General features: G+C 33.8%; 1 protein-coding gene across 3 annotated transcripts in view; it reads right to left on the reverse strand.

The window, feature by feature from the left end:
• The window catches only part of LRP1B (LDL receptor related protein 1B), a 1,862,224-nt gene that overhangs the window by 503,822 nt on the left and 1,336,236 nt on the right, over positions 1-22,166 (reverse strand). For all 3 annotated transcript variants that reach the window (XM_053214983.1, XM_053214982.1, XM_053214984.1), the window contains exons 33-35: positions 10,248-10,392; positions 5,725-5,846; positions 4,124-4,255 (exon numbers count right to left, since the gene is read on the reverse strand). In XM_053214983.1, coding sequence (XP_053070958.1) covers positions 4,124-4,255; positions 5,725-5,846; positions 10,248-10,392 — 399 coding nt within the window. The remainder of the gene's footprint in view (positions 1-4,123; positions 4,256-5,724; positions 5,847-10,247; positions 10,393-22,166) is intronic.

Raw genomic sequence — 22,166 nt, forward strand, 5'->3', positions numbered from 1 at the left:
CAACCATATGTGTATTACCTCAGAAGCTATTCCTTGTTTATCTTTATCCTCTACAGCAACTTAGCTGTGATGTTTCACACCTACTAGATCATAATCAACATGTGTTAATATTGAGTTGGATGACAAAAATTTGAACAGATATAAAAGATGAAAAAATAGAAGACTGAAATTTTCAGATAAATAATCTTTATTCAAGTAATATCCTAGTATGGGTTCATTATAAAAAAGGATAAATACTCTCAAAGCAGGAGAGGGGCAGGCTGAATAGAGCATTACATACTCAACACCACACTACTGACTGGAACAATGGACTTTGTTTTGAAGGTTTTTCTCCTAACTGAAATATATCTTAATTTTTTTTAAAGTATCTCCATTTATTTTGAGAGAGAGAAAGAGAGGTCAAAGAACGAGAGAGAGAAAGAGAGAGAGAGAGAGAGAGAGAGAGAGAGAGAGAGCGAGCATGAGTGGGGGAGGGGCAGAGAGAGAGGGAGGGAGAGAATCCCAAGCAGGCTCTGCACTGTCAGCACACAGACAGATACGGGGCTGGATCTCATGAACCGTGGGATCATGACCTGAGCAGAAATCAAGAGTTGGACACTCAACCAAATGAAGCCACCCAGGAGACCCTAAAATATATCTTTTAAAGCATCAAATCCAATATTCATTCATCAGGAGGAATATCACTCAGTAGGCAAGGATTTTCAAAGCTTTTTTTTTTTTTTTTTCAGTGGAATGGGACGTTTCCAGTGAAGTGATAAAAAATGCTTTGAACATTTTAAATCTAGCCACAGGGTGTTCTTTCTTCTGTGGATAGTAACCAGAATTGCTTCCTCTGGTGAAAGAAACCCTTTCACTGCAGAAAACTGTAATTCATTAGGACTCAAAGCCAGCAGGATTCAGATCTGTTAATCCTCACAAAATGTACAGGTTTGAACAATGGATTTATCTCTGTAAAACTGTGGTAATAAAATAATATGACATAAATTATGATGGTTATACTCAAGAAATGATTCTCCTTCACACCATCTACTTATTATGATGGGAGGTTTTTGTTTGTTTTGTTGTTTTTGTTGTTTAGAATAAGGAGCAACTATGCCCTTCCATTCTGTCATCTTTATCTTTGATTGATCCTAAAGTAGGGATTATGTCACAGATGTGAGTGCCATGAATGAAAGAAGAAAATATGGAATATCTGCAAAGAGAACTAATAGTGGAAGAACTTATGATCAGGTAAAACGTAACGGCGTTGGTGGGGGGGGGGGAAAGTTGATGCACCAAAAACTGGTTTCTCTACTTTGCTCAGGAGCGATTCTTCATTTTGCTTCCTTCCTCCCTGGAGTAACTTCACTCTACAACAAAGCCACAGAGCTTACATATTGTCTATAATGATACCGTAAATCAAGCTGCTGACACTTACTCTGATCCTAATATATTTTCATAAAACACAATTAGTGAAGGATCAGACTGTGAAATAGATGGAAACATAAAAGGTATGTGCAGAAGTGGTTGGAAGCTCTTAATATCACCACTACCATCATCAATATTAGTGCTTTACTTGGTTCCTTATCTAAGCACTGTCTGCTGGCCTCCTAGGTTTATACTGAATGACTTCAAAGAGCTGGTATTACTTTTTGAGCTTTATTTATCTACTTTATATAATGTTCATTATCATCATTACTGAGTTCATCTTTACTGAGGAATTTTACTAATATACTCTTTCCCCTAGAAGTTAAGAAACAACTATTCTATGCAGATAACTGGACAGAAAGTATAGTATCAGTCAAGAGAACAGAAAAAAAAAAAAAAACATTGCTAATTAGAAGTTTAAATATGGCTTCCAGGGCATCTTTGTAAATATATATATTACACACACATAAACCATATATGCTTACTTCTACAATTTATTACTTTCTATTATTAGATATCACTACTATCTTCTTAGCTCTCTTATATGTCAGGCACTGTGTCAAACATTTGTATACATTAATCTGAATATTCCCACACTCCATAAACTGAAAAAACTGAGCCTCAGATATATTAACTAACTTACAAACCTCACAGAGTAGTAACAGGGTGAACTGGAATTAGAGTTCTAGTTGCCTGTTGCAAAAGTCTCACCTCTTCCAACTCTATGTTTTGCTGCCCCAAGTGTCTGTCTAATCCTCAGATTTCAAAGCAAATTTTGCACTGCTATTTTCTGATTAACAATAGGGATTTTAATACATTCTTGAACACTTTAATTTTATATGACTATTCCATATGCCTATATCCTTTTACATTTAGAAGAAATAGATTTTCTAAAAATGATTTCTTTCTAGAAATTTAATTTAAAAATATGGCAGGTATGATATGAAGAACACTCTGATGAAAAACTACTCTGATGCAAAATAAGTTTATTATGATATTAAAAATTATTGGAAATCTAGAAACAGGGAGAGTACTATTCTCTGCAAACAAAAATATTTGTTTGGCTGTGTTGTGGCACATTATATGAAACTTAACCATTTCAGGGCCAATATAAAGCCTCAGAGCGAACTTATACAAATAATCAGTCTACACTTAAGAAAAAAGAAATTTACTAGTGATCTAATCAGAACATTTACACCAAATGTTTCAATATTTTACCTTATAGAAAATTTTTAAATACTTTCAAAAATCATTATGAAGTCTTTAAAAGAATCAAATATAGGATAACAGTTAAAACAAGGGATTATGTGTACTTACTAAAAATTATGCATGTACATAACATCTTTTCAAAGAGTTCACGTTTTCTTCATTTTGCACTTTTGCATTTATTAAATCCTATATGATAAAATTCTAAAGAATAAGATGCCTATAATTAAGAGACTGGCTAGATTATGCATGGTTTTAGTGAACCTTCCAAGTATAATGAAGGTTTGATCAAAAATCACATTGTCATCTTAGCAAAATTTACATAATGCTCAATACAATATACTATATTTGTCTGAATTTCCTTTTAAGAAACATCCTTTTAAAAATGTAGAAAGTGTGCCTCTATATTATTCCAAACATTGGGTACAAAATAATTTACTTAAGGAAAGTAAAGATCCTCAGTAACTCATTAAATGGTAGCCAGGAATTTCATTAACACATGATTAAACAAAGTGTTAGAGCTGAGGGAAAAAAAATAAGCTTACAGCCAGAATCCCACATGCTGATGCTTAAGGATTTTAAGATTATAAATCAAAGAACTACTTGTTTTTTAGAATTAGATAAAATTGTCTTTACAATTACAAAAAAAAAAAAACAACAACACTGTAAACATGCATGTACATCTTCAGCACTAAAACATTAATATGGGAAACATAAGATTTAGTTGGATGAGCGGTAGAACAATTTACTCTTATAAAGTTAGACCCACAAGTGTAGGAAAAAAAATCTGAGTATAAATGCCAAAGCATATCTAATGCTTATACTATCTCTGAATTTAGCAATTAGCACACACACACACGCACACACACACACACACACACACACGTTTACTTCAATAAATTGGACAGTGTCGACTATCAATTTCCAGTCACACATTTATGTAAGCCACAGAAAATGTTAGTGTCCAATATGCTTTTTTTCACTGTTTACTAAAATAAGAAGGATAAAATCTGACTCCAAAATTATACATACCACCTTCAAAAGTAATTTAAATGTCACAGAATTTATAATTGTTTTCTTGTTATTTGGATCTAATATTCTACTACCAATGTTAGAATAGATAATCATTCTGGAAATATTTTAAATAAGATTATGGTTTATGTATATTCTCAAACAAAATATTTTATATATATTCGTATCTATAATTGAATAAAAGTAAAGGTGTCATTTTGAAAGGAGAGAAATAAAAATGAAGTAACCGATTGTCAATTATGGCATTTTCATGTATTTGCAACTCAAATGCTATATTTTAGGAAATTTTTACTTGATTTTTTTTTTTCAGGAAAACGTATTTAGAGCAATTTGTATTTGGCTTAAAAATTCATTACCAATTTACTTTCTTGTTCCTCATCTTGACTCTCAGAGTACAGAGGGAAAGGTTATATTTGCATCATGTTTAATAAATCAAGTAAAAACATCATATATAAATTATGAATAAAAAGCTATTTACCTGCATGAAAATCTATTCCAACAGCAAATGAAGTTCCTGATATAGGCATCAATGCATCCATTTTGTCACTCGGTTCCAGAGGTATTCCCCTGATTCCTTCATGAACAGAGTACATAAGAAATGACTCTATACCTAAATTGGAAAAAGAAAAAAAAAAGCTCCAAATGAATATTTAAAATTAAAATTATTCTACTAGCATTATTTTTAACTTTTTTTTTTTAAATTGTACACTACACTTCTGACTAGTTGAAAGGTAGATAGACAGATTAGTGGTTCTCAAACTTGGGTATGCATCAGAATCTCCTAGAGGACTTGTTAAAACACAGATTACCAGGCCCCCATCCAAGAGGAGAAATCATTTAAATTTTTGAAAAGTTCCTAGGTAGTGACAACACTACTGATCTGGAACTAGACTTTCACAAAAACAGAGGCAGGTAATTCTTGAAAACACACCTGACCTCACAACCAAAATTCATCCCCTCTTTTCTAATGCCCAGTTACCTTGTTGTTTATATATGATAATAAACTTTGATTTTATATATAATTTTAGGTAACTATTTCACTGTTACTTTTCTAATAAAGTTAGTTTTAAATCATTTTGAACACTAAAAATATAAAAGTACTTCACTTTTACTAACACCTTGCCATTCTAGCATCAAAAGTATGTCCTAAAATAAACATACATAAAAGCTGACTACCAGAAGTCTGCATGCTGTTTATGACTTTTTCTAATATGCTAGAACATGTTTTTGACACATATTTTCTTATTAAAATTAGAATGCCTGGGTTTACATGGGTCTCTACTACTTACTAACTGTGTGACTCAGGCAAGCTAGTTAATCTCACTATGCCTCAGTTTTCACATCTCTAAAATGGCAATAATAAGAGACCTACCTCAAGGGTTAGTATAAGGATTAAGTGAATTAATATGTTTAAAGTATTTAGAACAGTGCCTAGTACATAAGTGCCATATAAATATTTTATTTAAAAGAAAGCATGTGATAACATTAACAAACATTCCTCATATAAGACTGAAACTTTTTAAAAATGAAATTAAGCTATGATCATTGGATAAAAAGATCATTCTAGAACCAAATTTCTTTGAGTCTTGGAGCCAGAATCCATGAAACAAGAAATAGGAAGATGGGTCTGTTGGGTGCCAGTTCTTTGGCAGGGCTCTTCTCTCTCTGCTGAGAAATTCAGAGACCTCACAGCCTTTATGTACTTTCTCTTAAATAGTTAAAAGAAAGTAAACATAACTGGATTCAGATTGGATGGTAATTGTAACTGGTCAATTACCGCTTTTTACTTCAACCTTTGCCTATTCAAGTTAAAGGTAGCTTCTACTGGGTTTGGCTAAAAGTTTGACAATAAACTGTTTTTCTTGGAAATAACTAAAAAAAAGATATGAAGCTTTAAAGAACAGTAATACTTAAAATATTTTAGGTACATTAAAAATCCTTCATATATGAGACTGAGCAGTGAACCAGAATCCAAAAAGAAGCTAATATTTTTTTTCTATTTTTTAACTACATCATGTTGCCTCAAATCTGCATGGATAAAGTCAATTCATCAGAATTAAATTTTTCAAGACCTTATACCTTGACATGACATTCGGTTCTTTTGGAGATAATATCCCACTGTACACATGCAAGTCCTTGTAGTTTCAGATGTTGGTAAACAAAGCTGAGAACATCCACCATTATTTAGTTGGCAAGAATTGCTGCCTGAATAGAAGGAAAACAAGCAAAATAAATATAAAATTCAAGAAAAATAAAATATAAAATTTAATAAAATTGGAGTATCATTCAATACCAATAATATGAACAAATATTTATGCTTTTGTTGATTTATAAATGTAGCTGTTTTCTATTGGTTAGTATTATGTTTGAGTGTCTTGAATAATTCAAAGTGGCATGTTATAGTTGAAGTCTGCCCTCCCAAAAAAGTGAATGGAGATCTCATGCATGGCATAGTGATTATAGACAGCAATACTATAATTAATTTATAGTATCTATTAAACTTTAATTACAATTCACATTTGCTGAGAGACCAGATCTTAATTGTTCCCATCATGAAGAAGAAATGATAATTATGTGATATGGTAGACTTAGGAACTAATACTAAGGTGGTAATTATATTGCAACATATAAATGTATCAAATCAACACCTTATATACCTTAAACTTGTACAATGCTTTATGTCAATTATGTCTTAAACATAAATTTAAAAATAAATAATTAAAAACTATTATTTCAAAGCAAATGATGATTCATGAGAAGATTCACAGCTACAGAAGAACAAGTGAAATTGGTTTGTCATGAATACTGTTATAGACCTTTACAATATTTTAAGATCACAGGAACTAGGAAATCTTTCTTTCTTGACTACTATATTTCACTTCAACTCTATAGTTACTTCATTTTCAGGAATACTTTATCCAAATATGTCAACTAAATCGCTGTTAAATTATATTACTAACTCAATTTGAAGACTACGCTGCTAAAAGAAAGGAAGTACATATACACATATATGTATGTGTATATATATGTATATATGTGTGTGTATATTATATATATATATATATATATAATTTTTAAAAAGGAAATAAATTTTGCTATTCCTAGGAACATAATTCTCCCCAAATATATTTAAAACATACCCGCAAGAGTCATCTAATTAATTGGCATATTAATTCTCCTTATTCCTGTGTAGTAGCAATGACAAATATTAGTCAGGTAATCACAGGTAGGCATTCTAGAAAGATGTTCCACTGAATTTACTAGGCCCAATGTGCTAATTAAACCTGGTAGCGTGACATTAAGTAATTTACAATCTTACCCAGCAAGTTCATTAAATATCCCATTTTTACAACATTTTTATTATTCTAGGACATGCAATGCCATTTACTGGATGTTCAAGCTCTAATGCGACGTGCAGTAAATCCAGTGAGAATTACAAAGCATGATGAAAGCTATATATCAATAGTGCTCTATGGAAAATTCAAAATACCAATGCAGCTCATTATTTCTCATCTCCTGAATTCAAGACAGTCTGATGGGATTTAATTGTTCAATAGAAGCTGTCATGAGCTCTGTCATTTTTGAAGTGTGAAATACCCTCAACATGGGAGATTTCTCATCAGGAGATCTACCACATTCTCTCCTAATTTCCAATAGCTGCCAGTTCAGTCAATGACGAACTCCATCCTATATAGGGCCACATACTAGGATTTGAGTTGCCCTGAACTTTTGAAATGATTACCTTTATCTCTTATATAAACTAATGAAGATTAGTTGACTTATTTCCCCTTTCCTCAAGCTGACTTTCTATATACTTATATATGAAGATAAAACTTGACCTCTGATTACTTTAAGAGACAGTTAAATTTACTGTTATATAGCACATAGTTACATAGTTTACAGCAATCTATACTAACCTTGATCTGTAGTTATGTAGACTTACAGTAATCTATACTGAACTTAAATATATTTTATTTTATAGGAAGCACATAAACATATATTAATGCAATGCCAATCTATGGACTTCTGCATTTTGTTATAGATTTATTTCAACTATTACAAAAGGCTGAAAAACTGAGAAAAGATTGACAAGAAATGTTTTAACTATAAAGTTTGAAGAAACACCAAGTGGAGAGAAGGAGAAACAAGGAAATGAAGTTAAAAAAATAGATTCAGGAAGATAATTAAAATTTCAAAAAATATAGAGTTCTATAACCTTGATGATATAAAAATATGTGAAAAAATAACGGAAAAGGAACTTCTGGGACTGTGCATTTTTAAATCTAATTGTAATAATAGCAATACATATTGTATCATACTTATTTTTTGACAAATAATAAAATTAGCCTATGTTAACAATTATGTTGTACAACAACATGCATTTCATGTATCATTTTGGTCTCTAATAGGGAGACAGAAAGGAAAAAAATAATTGAAATGAATCATTATTTACAGTATTTATCTTTGCCTATTAAATAAAGAATTGATGTAGGAAAAGTATTAGATTTTAAAAGACAGTAATTTTGGTAGTGATTATCTGGCAAATTAGAAATATTAGCTTGGCTTAATATTTTGCAATGATACTGATGTTCAAACTTCATGCCCCAATTCCCTAGTGGAGTCAGAAAGTCCACTTGACTAACGAGAAGTCCCGGTTCTCCAGTGATCTGTGTCAAAAATGATAAATGAAGTAGCTAATTGTACTTTGAAATCCAAAGAAGTAGTAATGTTAACCTTAAATAATCCTAAATTGCTCATATTTCATAGTAATGAAGCTTTTAAGGTACCTGCCGTGATTCTGTTAATGGGATTCTCTTTAATACAGATGCTTTTATCAGCATATTTTTTCAGTAAAAATAGTATTCTCACTGAATTTTAAGCTTAGTCATATTACACCATTAATTTCTAAGTACTGCAGGTCCTTATCAATTTAGTAATACTTGCACGATGCATAAAATGCCAACTCTACTTTTGTAGGATTAAACTCTTACGAGACAACAATTTATGTACATGAGCAAAAAAGTGAGGAAACATAATAAATTTTTCCTCCAATAAACTTTATTGGGACGGTATCTAGGAATACTCTATATATTAAACTAATATACAATTTCAAACAATGTGTTTGTTCACATTTTGATAAAAAAATGAATATATATTTTTTAAAATGTCCTTTTTAGAAATAATGTATCTGTCCCTCTGTTGTATTTTCTAATGTGTTTTTGGGTATAATCTCATTAAGTATAGACTATGAACTAACATTTATCATAGTATTTTAAGTTTTTATTCTTTGCAAATATATCACATTGAAATCCACAAAAATGTCACAATATTTTATTTACTGAGTACCAGCGTTTTATTCTCAATTATATGATATATTCCCCATGACTTGTATGCCACTAAAATTATTTATTTTGATACAGAAATCTTACATTACAAAATTACTGGTGAAAACACTCCTGTTAATTATTATAGACAGTGATTTAAAAATATATCAGAGAGGAAATACAGTTTTATGCATAAGGGTTTGGGTATTGGTATCATCTGAACCATGAAAGGAGCCCAGTAATCACTTCATCGTTATTTTTTATTCTAAAAAAAATTCTTTTAAATTTTTTCCAGGAAATTTCAGGAAGGATTTCAGACCAAAATTTGCCCATGCTTTTGTACAGGGAAGGCAACCATAAATCTGGTCTTCATTTTGTCTCTGGATATGCAGGTATGGCTCCCAATTGGTATCACCAATAAATTCTGCTTGAATGATGGTTGTTACCGGTCTTCAGAATCAGCAATCCCCTTGGTTCACTATTTCTACCTATACTATTCTCTGTTTTGGTCTATATGTCTAACTCCTTTAGATGAAAATCCCTTTACATTTTCTTGAAATGTTTTTACTAAGAAGAAAAGTATATGAAGCTAAGGGTCTCATGGCAGAGACTGAGGTAAGGAAGTATAATACAGAGAAATGTTTTTTCTAGAAAACAAGTACTGCTAAATGTCATGGGTCATGAAACAAAAACTAAGAAAGGACTAGCAGGTGTGGGGCTGTCCTGGCTGGCATCTCTAATCTAATTGCCATTCGGGCAATGTGACAAGTCCACCTATGTAAACCATCTGTTAGTTCTCTCACTCCATTTCACTGCACACCATTTGGACAAGCAAAAACAAAAAAGTAAAATGCTTAGAGCCAAACAATGCAGTGCTTTTTGGATGTGAAATTCTTACGTTGACATAGTCCATTTGAAGTCCCCTGGTTCATTCAGGTTCTGGGCTTAATTATATACTGCATATATTTTGCTGGGATTTTTTCTTATTCTTATATTTTGAAATCAAGAACTTGATAAGACTTCTTTGAAGACCTGACAAATTAAGATTCCTTGGGTGGCTCTGCTAATGTTTTGAAAGCTCATTATATACCTGATGTCAAAAGAATTTCTTGTGTAGTATTAAGCAGCATTTGCCTCCCACCCACCCACCCACCCCCGCTTTTTTTTTTTTTACCAGAAGCAAAAATACAAACCTTTCAATTGTTGAATTGAGAAAATAATATGAAAAGAGAGAACATTATATATTCAAAAGGTGGCACAAATTCATTACAGTGTGACTTGCCTTGCTGTGCTTCTTTATCGTACACTTTCATATGAACAACCCCAGAAGTCTTATTTCGTAGGACTGTGGGGTTTCTTCCATCCCTTTTGCTGCAGGTTCCCAGCTGAGCTAAGTTTTGGTCTGCCCACCACAGTTTCTTATCTATAAAAATGAAAAGATTTTTTCTATGAAAAAGATAATCATCTTATTAAATAATAATAAACAGCCAATAAAGTATAATACTTTCTGATTTCTTTTGTTACATTCCCAAGCTCTGTGTCTAAGGGGAAAAAATAAAATCTCTTTTATTCTTTTAAAAATACAAACCACAATGATATTTGTTTAAATTTTTCTCCTTCCTCTCCAATTAGAGATTCTTGCCTTTAACTTTTCTTTTTCGTAAAACATAGACTATAAATAAAAGCATTTTCAAATTAATATGGAATACAGACTACATTATTTACATATGTACACATGATCACATTAGTGCTGTATAATATCTGTAAATAAATGGCAAAATCCAACCAAATATCCAAGCAATTATAAGAAAATATTGTCCTATTTTTGTTTACAGTATGTAAGCTTTTAATAATTTGTACTCCCCATTACTGAATTCTTCAGAACTCTTCATAACTCTTTTATTTTTTTGCACAACTTATGACCCTTTCTTCAAAATGTTAATAATGTAAACTGTTCAGTGTATGTGTTGAGGACACATATTGAATGTTTTTTGGTAGTAGACACTCTGTAATGTTCCATAGATTAAAAAAAAAAAATAGTCCCAACCCTAAGGAAGCTAGCATGCTGGTGAAGATGATAGATTTATTATTATTTTATTTCAAATTATCATAGAGAAACTATAAAGAAACTATTACCAGTCTCATTTTATAGATGAAGACTCTAAGATTCATAGAGATTAATCAAATTAAAAAATTGTTTTTCAGTTTATTTATTTTGAGAAAGAGACAGGACGAGCAGGGGAGGGGCAGAGAGACAGGGAGACAGAGGATCCCAAGCAGGCTCCACACTGTCAGTGCAGAGTCCAATTCAGGGCTCGATATCACGAACTGTGAGATCATGACCTGAGCCAAAACCAAGAGTCAGATACTTTAACCAACTGAGCTACCAAGGCACCCCAATCAAATTTTTATACTTTGTCTTCCTATCTCTGAAACTTGTGTTCTTTCTACAACTCCATGCTGACTGCATTAAAAATTTTAAAGAGGGGTACCTGGGTGGCTCAGTTAGTTGAGCATTGGACTTTGTCTCAGGTCATGATCTCACAGTTCATGAGTTTGAGCCCCACATCAGGATCTCTGCTACCAGTGCAGAGCCTGATTTGGATCCTCTGTCCCCCTCTCTCTCTGCCCCTCCCCTGCCCACACGCTCTCTCAAAAAGGAATAAACATTTATTTTAAAAAAATTAAGGAAAGGCAGTAATCAAAATAAAGTTCAAAATTATAAAGGTTTTAAACAATTTAGACTTTTCAACAAAAGCCTAACTAATAACAATTGGGACCGCATTAATTTTTACCTAGAAGTCAAAGGTTAATTAATTTTGTGAAAAAAAACCCAAAAAACAAAACAAAAAAACTCTTTACCTTCACAGTTCATTTATTCTCATTCAAATGCTATGATATTTTGACTAAACCAAGGCCTAGTTTCAGATATTTAAGAAGGATACTAATACAGATATCAACAATAATCACCCCTTACTAAATTTGATTTTGTACAACGCACATTTGTAAACACTGAAGGTAGATTAATACATTTAATCTTCAAAACAATTCTAGAAGGCAAGTATTACCATTATTTCTTTATTATTTTTATTTTATTTTATACAGAGAAAGTGCAAGTGGGATAGTGGGGCAGAGTGAGGGAGGGAGAGAGAGAATCTTAAGCAGGCTCCACGTTCAGCACAGAGCGTGATGCAGGGCTCAATCCCATGACCCTTGGATCATGACCTGAGCCAAAATCAAGAGTCGTTCACTCAACCAACTGAGCCACCCAGGCATCCCTAAGTACTACTATTATTAAACCATTTTACAGTAGAATGCTGAGGCAAAGTGACATTAAGAAGCTTTCCCCGGGTCATACAATAAATAGAGGCCCCAGATTATATAACAAGCACTGATTTCAGAGCTGCTGGTGCCAATTTAATCTCTAGTGTCCCCTTCTATAGATGGATGGAGTTTATAGTCTTCTCTCTCTTGATATATGCATATGGAGCTTAGATTATGCTGATGACATTGAGTAGCCCATTCACTTTTGGGCTTGTTTTACACTTGTGAATTGACCTAACAAGGTAAAAGTTCACTGTGAATAGAAAATTTTACTGTAGAGACTTTATTTATTATTATTTTTAAATTTTTATTTATATTTAAAAGAGAGACAGAGACAGAGTTCAAGCAGTGGAGGGGCAGAGAGAGACAAAGAATCCGAAGTAGGCTCCAGGCTCTGAACTGTCAGCACAGAGACCCACATGGGGCTGGGTCTCACAAAACACAGGATCATGACCTGAGCCAGAGTCAGACGCTTAACTGACTGAGCCACCCAGGGGCCCCTGTAGAGACCTTATTAAAAGGTGTATAGAACGGTACAGTAGACTAGACCCATGTATGTTCCCTTTCAGTTTTTTCAATGTGCCACTGTGATGGGAATTTAGAAACACAAAGCAGAAAAAACCATGTATACACCCATAGAGAATTAAGGACCTATAAACAATGTATAAAAGATGGTATTTTATAATGGTATAGATGGTATAAAAGATGGAGAAATAGGTTAAGTTGCAACCTGGAGTGTTAATTTTCCCCCACTCTCAGTTTTATTTCATACTCTAATTAAAAATGAAAATAAGATAACATAAAATGTGATTTTTACAAGAGAAGTGGAAGCCATCACTCTCCACAGAACTCTAGATGACCTTGATTTCAGCCTCCAAAGAGTACAGTGGGAGTGCTAATAAAGGTTAAAAATAGAATAATTAAGTGAAGATATTTTTATATGTAATATCCTCTACCACCAACATGTCTGTAACCCCTTGCCCTGAGTTTACAGAGGGTGATAGCCACTAATAGAAATTCTCAAATAAAAATATGACCATAGCTCTTTTTTAAAATACTCATCAAACAGGGGGACCTGGGTGGCTCAGTCGGTTAAGTGTCAGACTTTTGGCTCAAGTCATGATCTCGCGGTTCCTGAGTTTAAGCCTCTGGTGGGCTCTGTGCTGACAGCTCAGAGATTGAAGCCTGCTTAGGATTCTGTGTCTCCCTCTCTCTCTGCCCTTCCTGTGGTTGTGCTCTATCTTTCAATCTCTCAAAAATAGACATTTAAAAAAATTAAAATACTCAGCAAACAGGCTTGAAATATTAGGTCTGGTGTCTCGCAATAACATTCCCTTCATTCTGGCACTTGAGGAAGGCAAAACCTGACCCCTAGCTCCTACCTAAAGCAAAATCTCCAAGTCAGTGTCCAATGGCATGCAGAGCTCCCAGTGAGACGCCCCCTCTCCAGAAAGATACAAAGTAAAAAGAGTTTTATTTTCACAAAAAAAGAGGAAATCCATGATAGACACCCAGTTCTCCTTTGTTACATATCAAGGGGAACCCAGAATCTCCAGTTCAATGAGAAAAGCCAAGTAAAGAAACCTCTTAGAACATTAAAAAATCTTGTCTAAATAAAATATGTTTTAAAATAGAGTGATGCCAAAATGTGTTTGAGAAAATCTTCCATAATACAAAGAAAAAGGCAGATAATATGATAGAAGAAGAAAGACAAGTAGACTATTAGTCTAAAAAGTCCAATAGTCAGTATCACTAATCTGACTAGAAATCATTGGTTGTCTACTGCTATGCACTTACAGAAAAAATAAATAAATGAATAAATCAGCCTGTTTTACTTAAGAGTGTTCTGAATTGATCAGTAAAAAGCACTAATTTTATTAAATCTGGATCTTTTGGTACATGTCTTTTTAATAATCTGTGTGGCAAATTGGGAAGTGTGCATAAAGCACTTCTGTTGCATGCTAAATCATGATTGTCTGGAAGAAATGTACTTATGGAGTTTAACCTCCAGGAAAATAAGCTGCTTTTTTTTCTTCAAGTTTTTATTTAAATTCCAGTTAGTTAACATACAGGGTAATGTGAGTTTCATATGCAGAATTTAGTGACTCATCACTTACTACAACCCAGTGTTCAACATCACAAAAGCCCTCCTTAACCTGTCACCCATTTAACCCATCCCTCCTCCTTTCCAGTAACCCTCAAATTGTTCTCTATTGTTAAGGGTCTGTTTCCTGGTTTGTGCCTCCCCCCTCTATCTATCTCCTTTTTGTTTTTTTTTTAAATAAAAATGACCTACTTTTTTCATAGAATATCATCTTTACTTGAAAGAACAACTGACCCACAATCTATGCCTCTTCAGATGTAGGTATTTGGCAGATAGTGCTCAAAAATGAATGAAATGGAGAAGAGAGTTACTACAAAGCTACAGTAATTAAGACAGTGTGGTATTGTTAAAACAATAGACAAATCAACGAAATCAAATAGAGAGCCCAGAAAAGGATCTCAGTAAATACAGTCATCTGATTTTTGACAAAGCAGCAAACTCAATACAATGGAGCAAACAGTCTCTTAAACAGTGTTCCACCTGGGACAACGGGGCATCTACATGAAAGAGAATGAATCTAGGTACAGACCTTACACCCTTCACAAAAATGAACTCAAAATGGAACACTGACCTAAATGTAAAATGCAAAATTATAAAGCTCCCAAAAGATAATATAGGAGAAAACCTAAATGACTTTGAGCCTTTTTAGTTACAACATCAAAGACATAATCCATGAAACCAGTAATTGATAAAATGGACTTGTTAAAAGTAAAACTTCTGTGCAAAAGAAAATATCAAGGTACTTGGAAGACAAGCCACAGACATGGAGAGAATATTTGCAAAAGATACATCTGATAAAAGACCATTATCAAAAATATACCAAGAATTCTTGGGGCACCTGGGTGGCTCAGTCAGCTGACTTCGGCTCAGGTCATGATTTCATGGTTTGTGGGTTCCAGCCCCATGTTGTGCTGACAGCTCAGAGCCTGGAGCCTGCTTCGGATTCTGTGTCTCCCTCTCTCTCTGCCCCTCCCTTGCTTGTGCTCTGCCTTTCTCTCAAAAATAAGCTTTAAACAAAAAAGTACATACAAAGAATTCTTAAAATTCAACAAAACAACCAAATTAAGAAAAAAAGTGTGAAAGACCTTAACAGACACCTCATCAAAAAAGATATATAGATGGCAGACAAGCATATGAACAGATGCTCCACCTCATATGTGATCAGAGAAGTGCAAAATAACATAACAATTAGATACCATTAGACACCTATTAAAATGGCCAAAGTTCAGAACACTGACAACGCCAAATGCCAACAAGAATGTGATGCAACAAAAACCCTCATACGCTGCTGGTGAGAATGTAAAATGTTACAGCTATTTTGGAAGAAAATTTGGTGGTTTCTTACAAAATCAAAAATATTCCTACCCTATGATTCAGCAATCTACTCTGTGTTATTTACCCAAAGTATTTAAAAGCTTATGTCTACACAGAAATTTACACACATATTTTCACAGATTTATTCATTATTGCAAAAATCAGACTTGACTAGAAAACAGAAAAGAAAGGAAGGAAGAGAGAAGAAAAGGAAAGAAAAAGAAAAGAAGACACGAGAAGAAGAAGAAAAGAAAAATACCTCTATCCCTAACCACTATAAGCTAGTCAACCTGTGGCTGACTCCATGTTGTTTACCCAACAGCTGCTCTCCTCCCTGTCGATTCTGCTAAAGAAGAATAATTTCCACAGGCAACACTCGAAACGCCAAGCACATTCTTTTGTAGCCTCCTGAGCAATAGAGGTGGCCATATAACCTAATCTAGATTAGTTTCAGGGCAGGAGAGGCTTCTAAGAGTAGCACAAAACTATGCCCTGTCTCTGTAAAATGTCTCTAAGGATAACCAATTGGATTCTGTTGGGGCAGTACAAAGCTGTCATATAAATGGGAGGAGAGGCAGAACAGAAAGAACCATGTCCTCGAGGACCATGACCAAAGAACCTTATGCCCAGGAAGGACCATGAGGACTTGGATAATATGAATCTAAGTAGTGACCAGCACAAAAAGGACCACAGATAGCCTAGAAAAAGTATTCTAGGTTGTTGTGGCCCTCTGAAAACATACCTTTCATCATCCCTCATCCTTGTTCAAGATTCTTCTAATTTCCTGATTATATACTGCCTCAAATTTAAAATTCTTTACCAAGTTTTAAAATCAAGACATAATCTGAATTGATTCCACCTAAAATTTCTTTCCAACTTCTCTCTAGTACTTGTGTTTAATCCATTCTTGTCACCTCACAATATTCATTCATTCATTTTTCAACTAATATCAGGCATCTATTTTATTTACAAGTACTATATAGGTGGTGGGAAAATGAGAGAAGACAATGTCTGCTTTTATAGATCCTATGTTCTAGTGAGGGAGAGAGAAATACATAAACAGGAAAGAAAGAAATGAAATTTCTACAAATCAACAGCAAAAAAATAAATAAATAACCTGATTGAAAATGGCAAATTACTTGAATAAACATGTTTCTAAAGAAGGCATGCAAATGGCCCACATGTATATGAAAGTATGCTCAATATCACCACTCATCAAAGAAATGCAAATCCAAACCTGAATGAGATAGTACCTCACATTTGTTAGGAGGGCTATAATTAAAGAAAAAAAAATAAAAAAGACAAAAATGTGAGCAAGGGTATGGAGAAATTGGAACCCTTGCACATTGCTCTGGGAATGTAAAATGGCAAGGCCACTACAGAAAATAGTATGGGGGTTACTAAAAAAAAATTAAAAATAGAACTATCATATGACCTAGCAACCCCATATATCTGGGTATATATTCAAAGGAATTGAAGTCAGGATATCAAAGAGATATTAACACTCCAATGTTAATTGCAGCATAATTCATAATAGCAAAGATATAGAAACAACCTAAATGTCTATTAAAGGATGAATGATTAAACAAAATGTGGTATATACATACAAAAGAATATTATTCAACATTAATAAAGAAGGAAATATCCTGTACAGAATGTTGATAATGAGAGAGACTATAAATGTAAGAATATAGGAGATATATAGTCAATCTCAGTATTTTTTTTTTCAGTTTTACTGTGAACCTAAAACTGCTCTAAGGAAATTAATACTTAAAAAAAAGGAGATTTTGTCACATACAACAACATGGATGAACCTTGAGGACATCATGCTAACTAAAATTAGCCAGTCAAAACCGGACACACACTTCAAGATTCCACTTATATGAGGTACCTAATATAGTCAAACTCAGAAACAGAGAATAGAATGATGGTTGGCAGAGGTTGGGGAGAGAAGGAGAGGGGAAGTTGCTCTTCCACAGGTATAAAGTTTCAGTTATAAGAAAGGGGGTATGTTCTAGAGATCTGCTGTACAACATTGTGCCAGTAGTTAACAACACTGTATTGTGCACTTAAAAATCTGTGAGGAGGGTGAAACTCATGCTAAGTATTCTTATCACAATTTTAACAAAAATTAGGAAAGAAAATAACTAAAAACTTCTATTAGTGCTATGGTGAAAATAGGCATGTTTCCATTTTTTACAAACGTTGGTTTCCCCATCTTTGTCAGCACGTGCTTCCAATATAGGCACCCTTCACTGCACAAGTAGAACCCTTCTGTCCCGCAGCAAAGTATGTCAGACTAGGCATATCTCACATCGACACTTCCTTCCCACTGATGCTGAGGCATCTCCAGACGGAATCACATAGTTTTATTTTTAATTACTGCTTTTCCCTTCTTTTCACTTGTATTAATTTTGAGTCTCTATCTAGAGATGAAAGCTCTTGAGAACAAGGATCCTGTCTTGTACTTCTTTATGTTCTTCACAGTGCTTTGCATTCTTTTGAACTGAGCACGATTTAGAAATTTCCTAAATACATGGGAAATGACTGGGGAAATAAATATCCCTAAAAATATCTCCCGTAACAAATCATAACTCAGAAAACATTTAAATAAAGCCATCTCTCCCATTCCCTGTTGTTATTATCTTTTTGAAAACATTTCTTTTTAAATATATTTTTCAAATATCTCTAACACAAAGAACTTTGGTTTTGACTATGTATTACTTAGAATCACATTTGTTTTTTCCACTTTTTCTTTCTCACACTGTTATTGACTTGAATATACTAGAATCTTCAGAAATTACCAGAATGCAAAGACTACTTCCTTAACTTAATGCAAGTAATTATGAGTATCTCTACTCCACCATTATGGGTTGAATTGTGTCTCCCAAAATTCATATGTTGAAGTCCAAACTTCCAGTACTTCAGAGTGTAATTGTCTTTAGAGATAGGGACTTTAAAGGGCTAATTAAATTAAAATGAGTTCGTTAGGATGGGTCCTAATCCACTATGACTAATGTCCTTATAGGAAGAGAAGATTAGAAGGACTGAGTAATGTACAGAATTGTTGAATCACTACATTGTACACCTGAAACTACTATAACACTGTAGGTTAATTATACTGGAATAAAAAGAGAGAAAGAAAGAGAAGGAGAAAACTAGGACACAGATACACACACAGGGAAGACCCAGGGAGGACAAGACACCCATCTACAAGTCCTGGAGAGAGGCCTCAGTCAATAGCAAGCATGCTGACACCTTGATCTCAGACTTCAAGCTCCCAAACAGTGAGAAAGGCAATTTCTGTTTTGCCACTCAGTCTGTGAGACTTTGTTATGTTAGCCCTAGCAAAAAAATACATTTACTAATAGAGCTAATAAAGGTGTTTATGAAATATAAGGAAGAATTAACATAAATAACAAATATAAATTGATTCTACCATACAATCTCTTCACTCAAGAGATAGAGAAGAGAGAAAAGGGAAATAAGTTTACTGAACAGCATTAAGTTCCAGGGCCTCTTCTAGGCTCTGAACATAAGCAAATATGACTGTCTCATTTAATCATCATAAATGAGATGTGATGTGTTAATACACCTCCTGTTGTTAAAGATGAGGAAACAGAAGGTCAGAAGGTGACCTTCTCCAAGGTCACACATGGTGCTAACTCTCAGTTGGTGTTAACTGAATTTCATTGCTCTTTCCACTACATCGCTCTGTATGAAATGGTATCCCACTAGATCTAATAACACTATACCCTGCAATGCAAATATTACTTGATAAATATAAATTGAATTGAAGTTCAGTCCCAAAATAAACAATTGAAATATGTGTCAGTTATTACATTTTAAAATTATAAAATTTTAATAATACTTTCCTTCTTAAATGTATTATCAAAATAGCTGTTTTATAAATATTCAGAATATGTACTTTATTTAAGTTTACCAGAACTGTTGAGATCCATATTTAAAAATTGCATTTCCTCAAAAACTAGCCCTTTACATTTAAAATATAAAATGCCCAGTTACATCTGAACTACAGATACATGACAAATAATTTTTGTATAAGCATGTCCTAAAAATTGCATATATAAAAATTATTAATTTATATGAAATTCAAGTTTTACTGGTATCATGCATTTTATCTGGCAATTCTATTATCTCTACTCTCTTCTGAAACTCCAAAATTTACAAGAAAGCAATGAATAAGGTATAAACCTATGAAGACAAGGAGGGCTTTATAAAGGAAAATAAAGGCCATGGCTATAAAAATTGTAGTAGGTTACAAGCAGATTATAATTGGTGACTGACTTTACAGATAAAATGAAAATCTAGACCTTCAAAGGGAGGAGGCCAGATGTAAACTAGTCTGCACTGCAGAACTTCAGGTCAGAAACTGGGAACCTAAAGGCCTGTAAAAACAGGGAGTTACATGCCATTGAAAGAAAGATGATGGATTTCGTCTATTTCAGGAGTTAGAACCAAGTGTACACAACCAAGAGAGTGATCCTCTTTAAACCTGGTCAAAGAGTTAGAGATATACCCTCTGGAGAGGATCACTTAAGACACTGAAAATAAGACACAACTCAGGGTCTGTATACTATATATAAACACACGGATTAAGAGATAATCTATATTAGTGGTTCTCAAATTTGAGAACGACATAGAATCATCTGGAGGGTGTGTTAAGACACAACTCTTTGGGTCCTACTCCAGAGTCTATGATTTGGTAGTTCTGGGAGGGCACCTGAGAATTTGCATTTCAAAGTTCCCAGGTGATGCTGATGCTTGTTGGTCTAATGGGTCTCCACCTTAGGTAAACATTAGAATCATCTGGAGGACCTTTAAAATAACACCTGAGAGCCATTCCCAGAGATTGTTATTGAATTGTTTTGGCCTATGGGTTTTCCAAATGTTCCTGGCTATTCTAAGGTGCAGTGGCCATAAGAAACAACAGACCTAAGCGCTAAGCCACAAGACCTCTCTGTCCCCTTCCCCATGCTTTGAGGAAGCTGGCATTCAGGCTAACATCTCCCACATGAATGATGAAAGGGTTTCTTTCCTCTTTGGGGGAAACTATCTCATCAATGATCTGAAGAAGCTGATTACCGAGGAATATTCTCCTCCCCAAAGCATCCTGGTATAGCTATTTTTAATGATGCTTACTATTACCTAAACCCTGCTTCTTGAATGCTGAATTTCCAGTCATCATTAGAAAGGTGAAGTCAAGATACATCACGTAACTGAAGAAATACTACACCATGACCAAGAACCAAATTAAGTAAATACACAGGAAAAATACTCAGAGGAAACAGAAGCAAAAGAAAAAAAAAATATATATATATACACACACCAGAACAAAATACAAATTAATATACTCAAAGTTATAATAGGAACTACATTCTTAAAGCAAGAATAGGAGGGGATTAAAAAAAAAAGGAACAGAGAAAGCAAAAGTTGAACCCCTAGAAACTACAACTATTCTAGCTGAAATTAAAAATTTGATGTAAAGTTTGAAGCTGAAAAAAATCCTTAAGAAAATAAGAAGGAAAAAAAGAAACAGAAAATGAAAGTTCACCATCTAAATGAAATGAGTTCAGAAATAGATTGCTGAAAAACAGAAGGGAAAAAGTGATTAAAAAACAATTTAACATTATTTTCCAAAACTGAAGAGGGGAAAAAAATTCTAGAGAGAAAATTTAGTTAATAAATCAAAGGACACAATAGCGGAATAGCATTGGCCTTCTCAACTGCAACATCAACATTGAGAAGACAATTAAGCATGCCTTGATAGGTCTGATACAAAATTATTTCCAATCCTGATTTTCATTCTCAACTGCTACAGACTGAATGTTTGCATTCTTCCCACATGTATATATTGAAACCATAATTCCCAGTGGGATGGTATGAGGGAATAGGGTCTTTGGGAGGTAATTAGGAGCCTCCATGATGAGAGGAATGACCTTATAAAAATAGAGCTAGCCCTATTTCTGCTATCATGGGAGAATATGCCATTTGCAAGTGAGAAAGTGGGCTCTCACCACATGATCTCTATGATGTCTTCACCATATACCTAAATCTCTACCTTATGTCTGACTATCCTCTTATCTTCAGTCTGTGTATACAACTGCATAGATATTTCTACCTAAATATAAAATAGTCACTGCAAACTTTACCACAATAAAATCCATTTCATTTTTCCCATGTATGTTCCTTTCCTGGTAAATTTCTGTTATGGACTCAATGTTAATATCCTTCCCTCAGATTCATATGTTGAAATCCTGAACCCCAGTGTGAGGTGCCCAGGGAGGTGATCAGATAGTAAAGATCGAGCTCATAGATGGAATTCGGACCCTTACAAAAGACACCCCAAAGAGCTCTCTCACCCCTTCCATCTTAGGATAGGGAGAAGACAGCTATCTGAACCAGGAGGCATGCTCTCACCACACATAGAATCT

The sequence above is a fragment of the Acinonyx jubatus genome, chromosome C1 (genome assembly GCF_027475565.1).
Source record: "Acinonyx jubatus isolate Ajub_Pintada_27869175 chromosome C1, VMU_Ajub_asm_v1.0, whole genome shotgun sequence".
In the NCBI taxonomy this organism is placed as follows: domain Eukaryota; kingdom Metazoa; phylum Chordata; class Mammalia; order Carnivora; family Felidae; genus Acinonyx; species Acinonyx jubatus.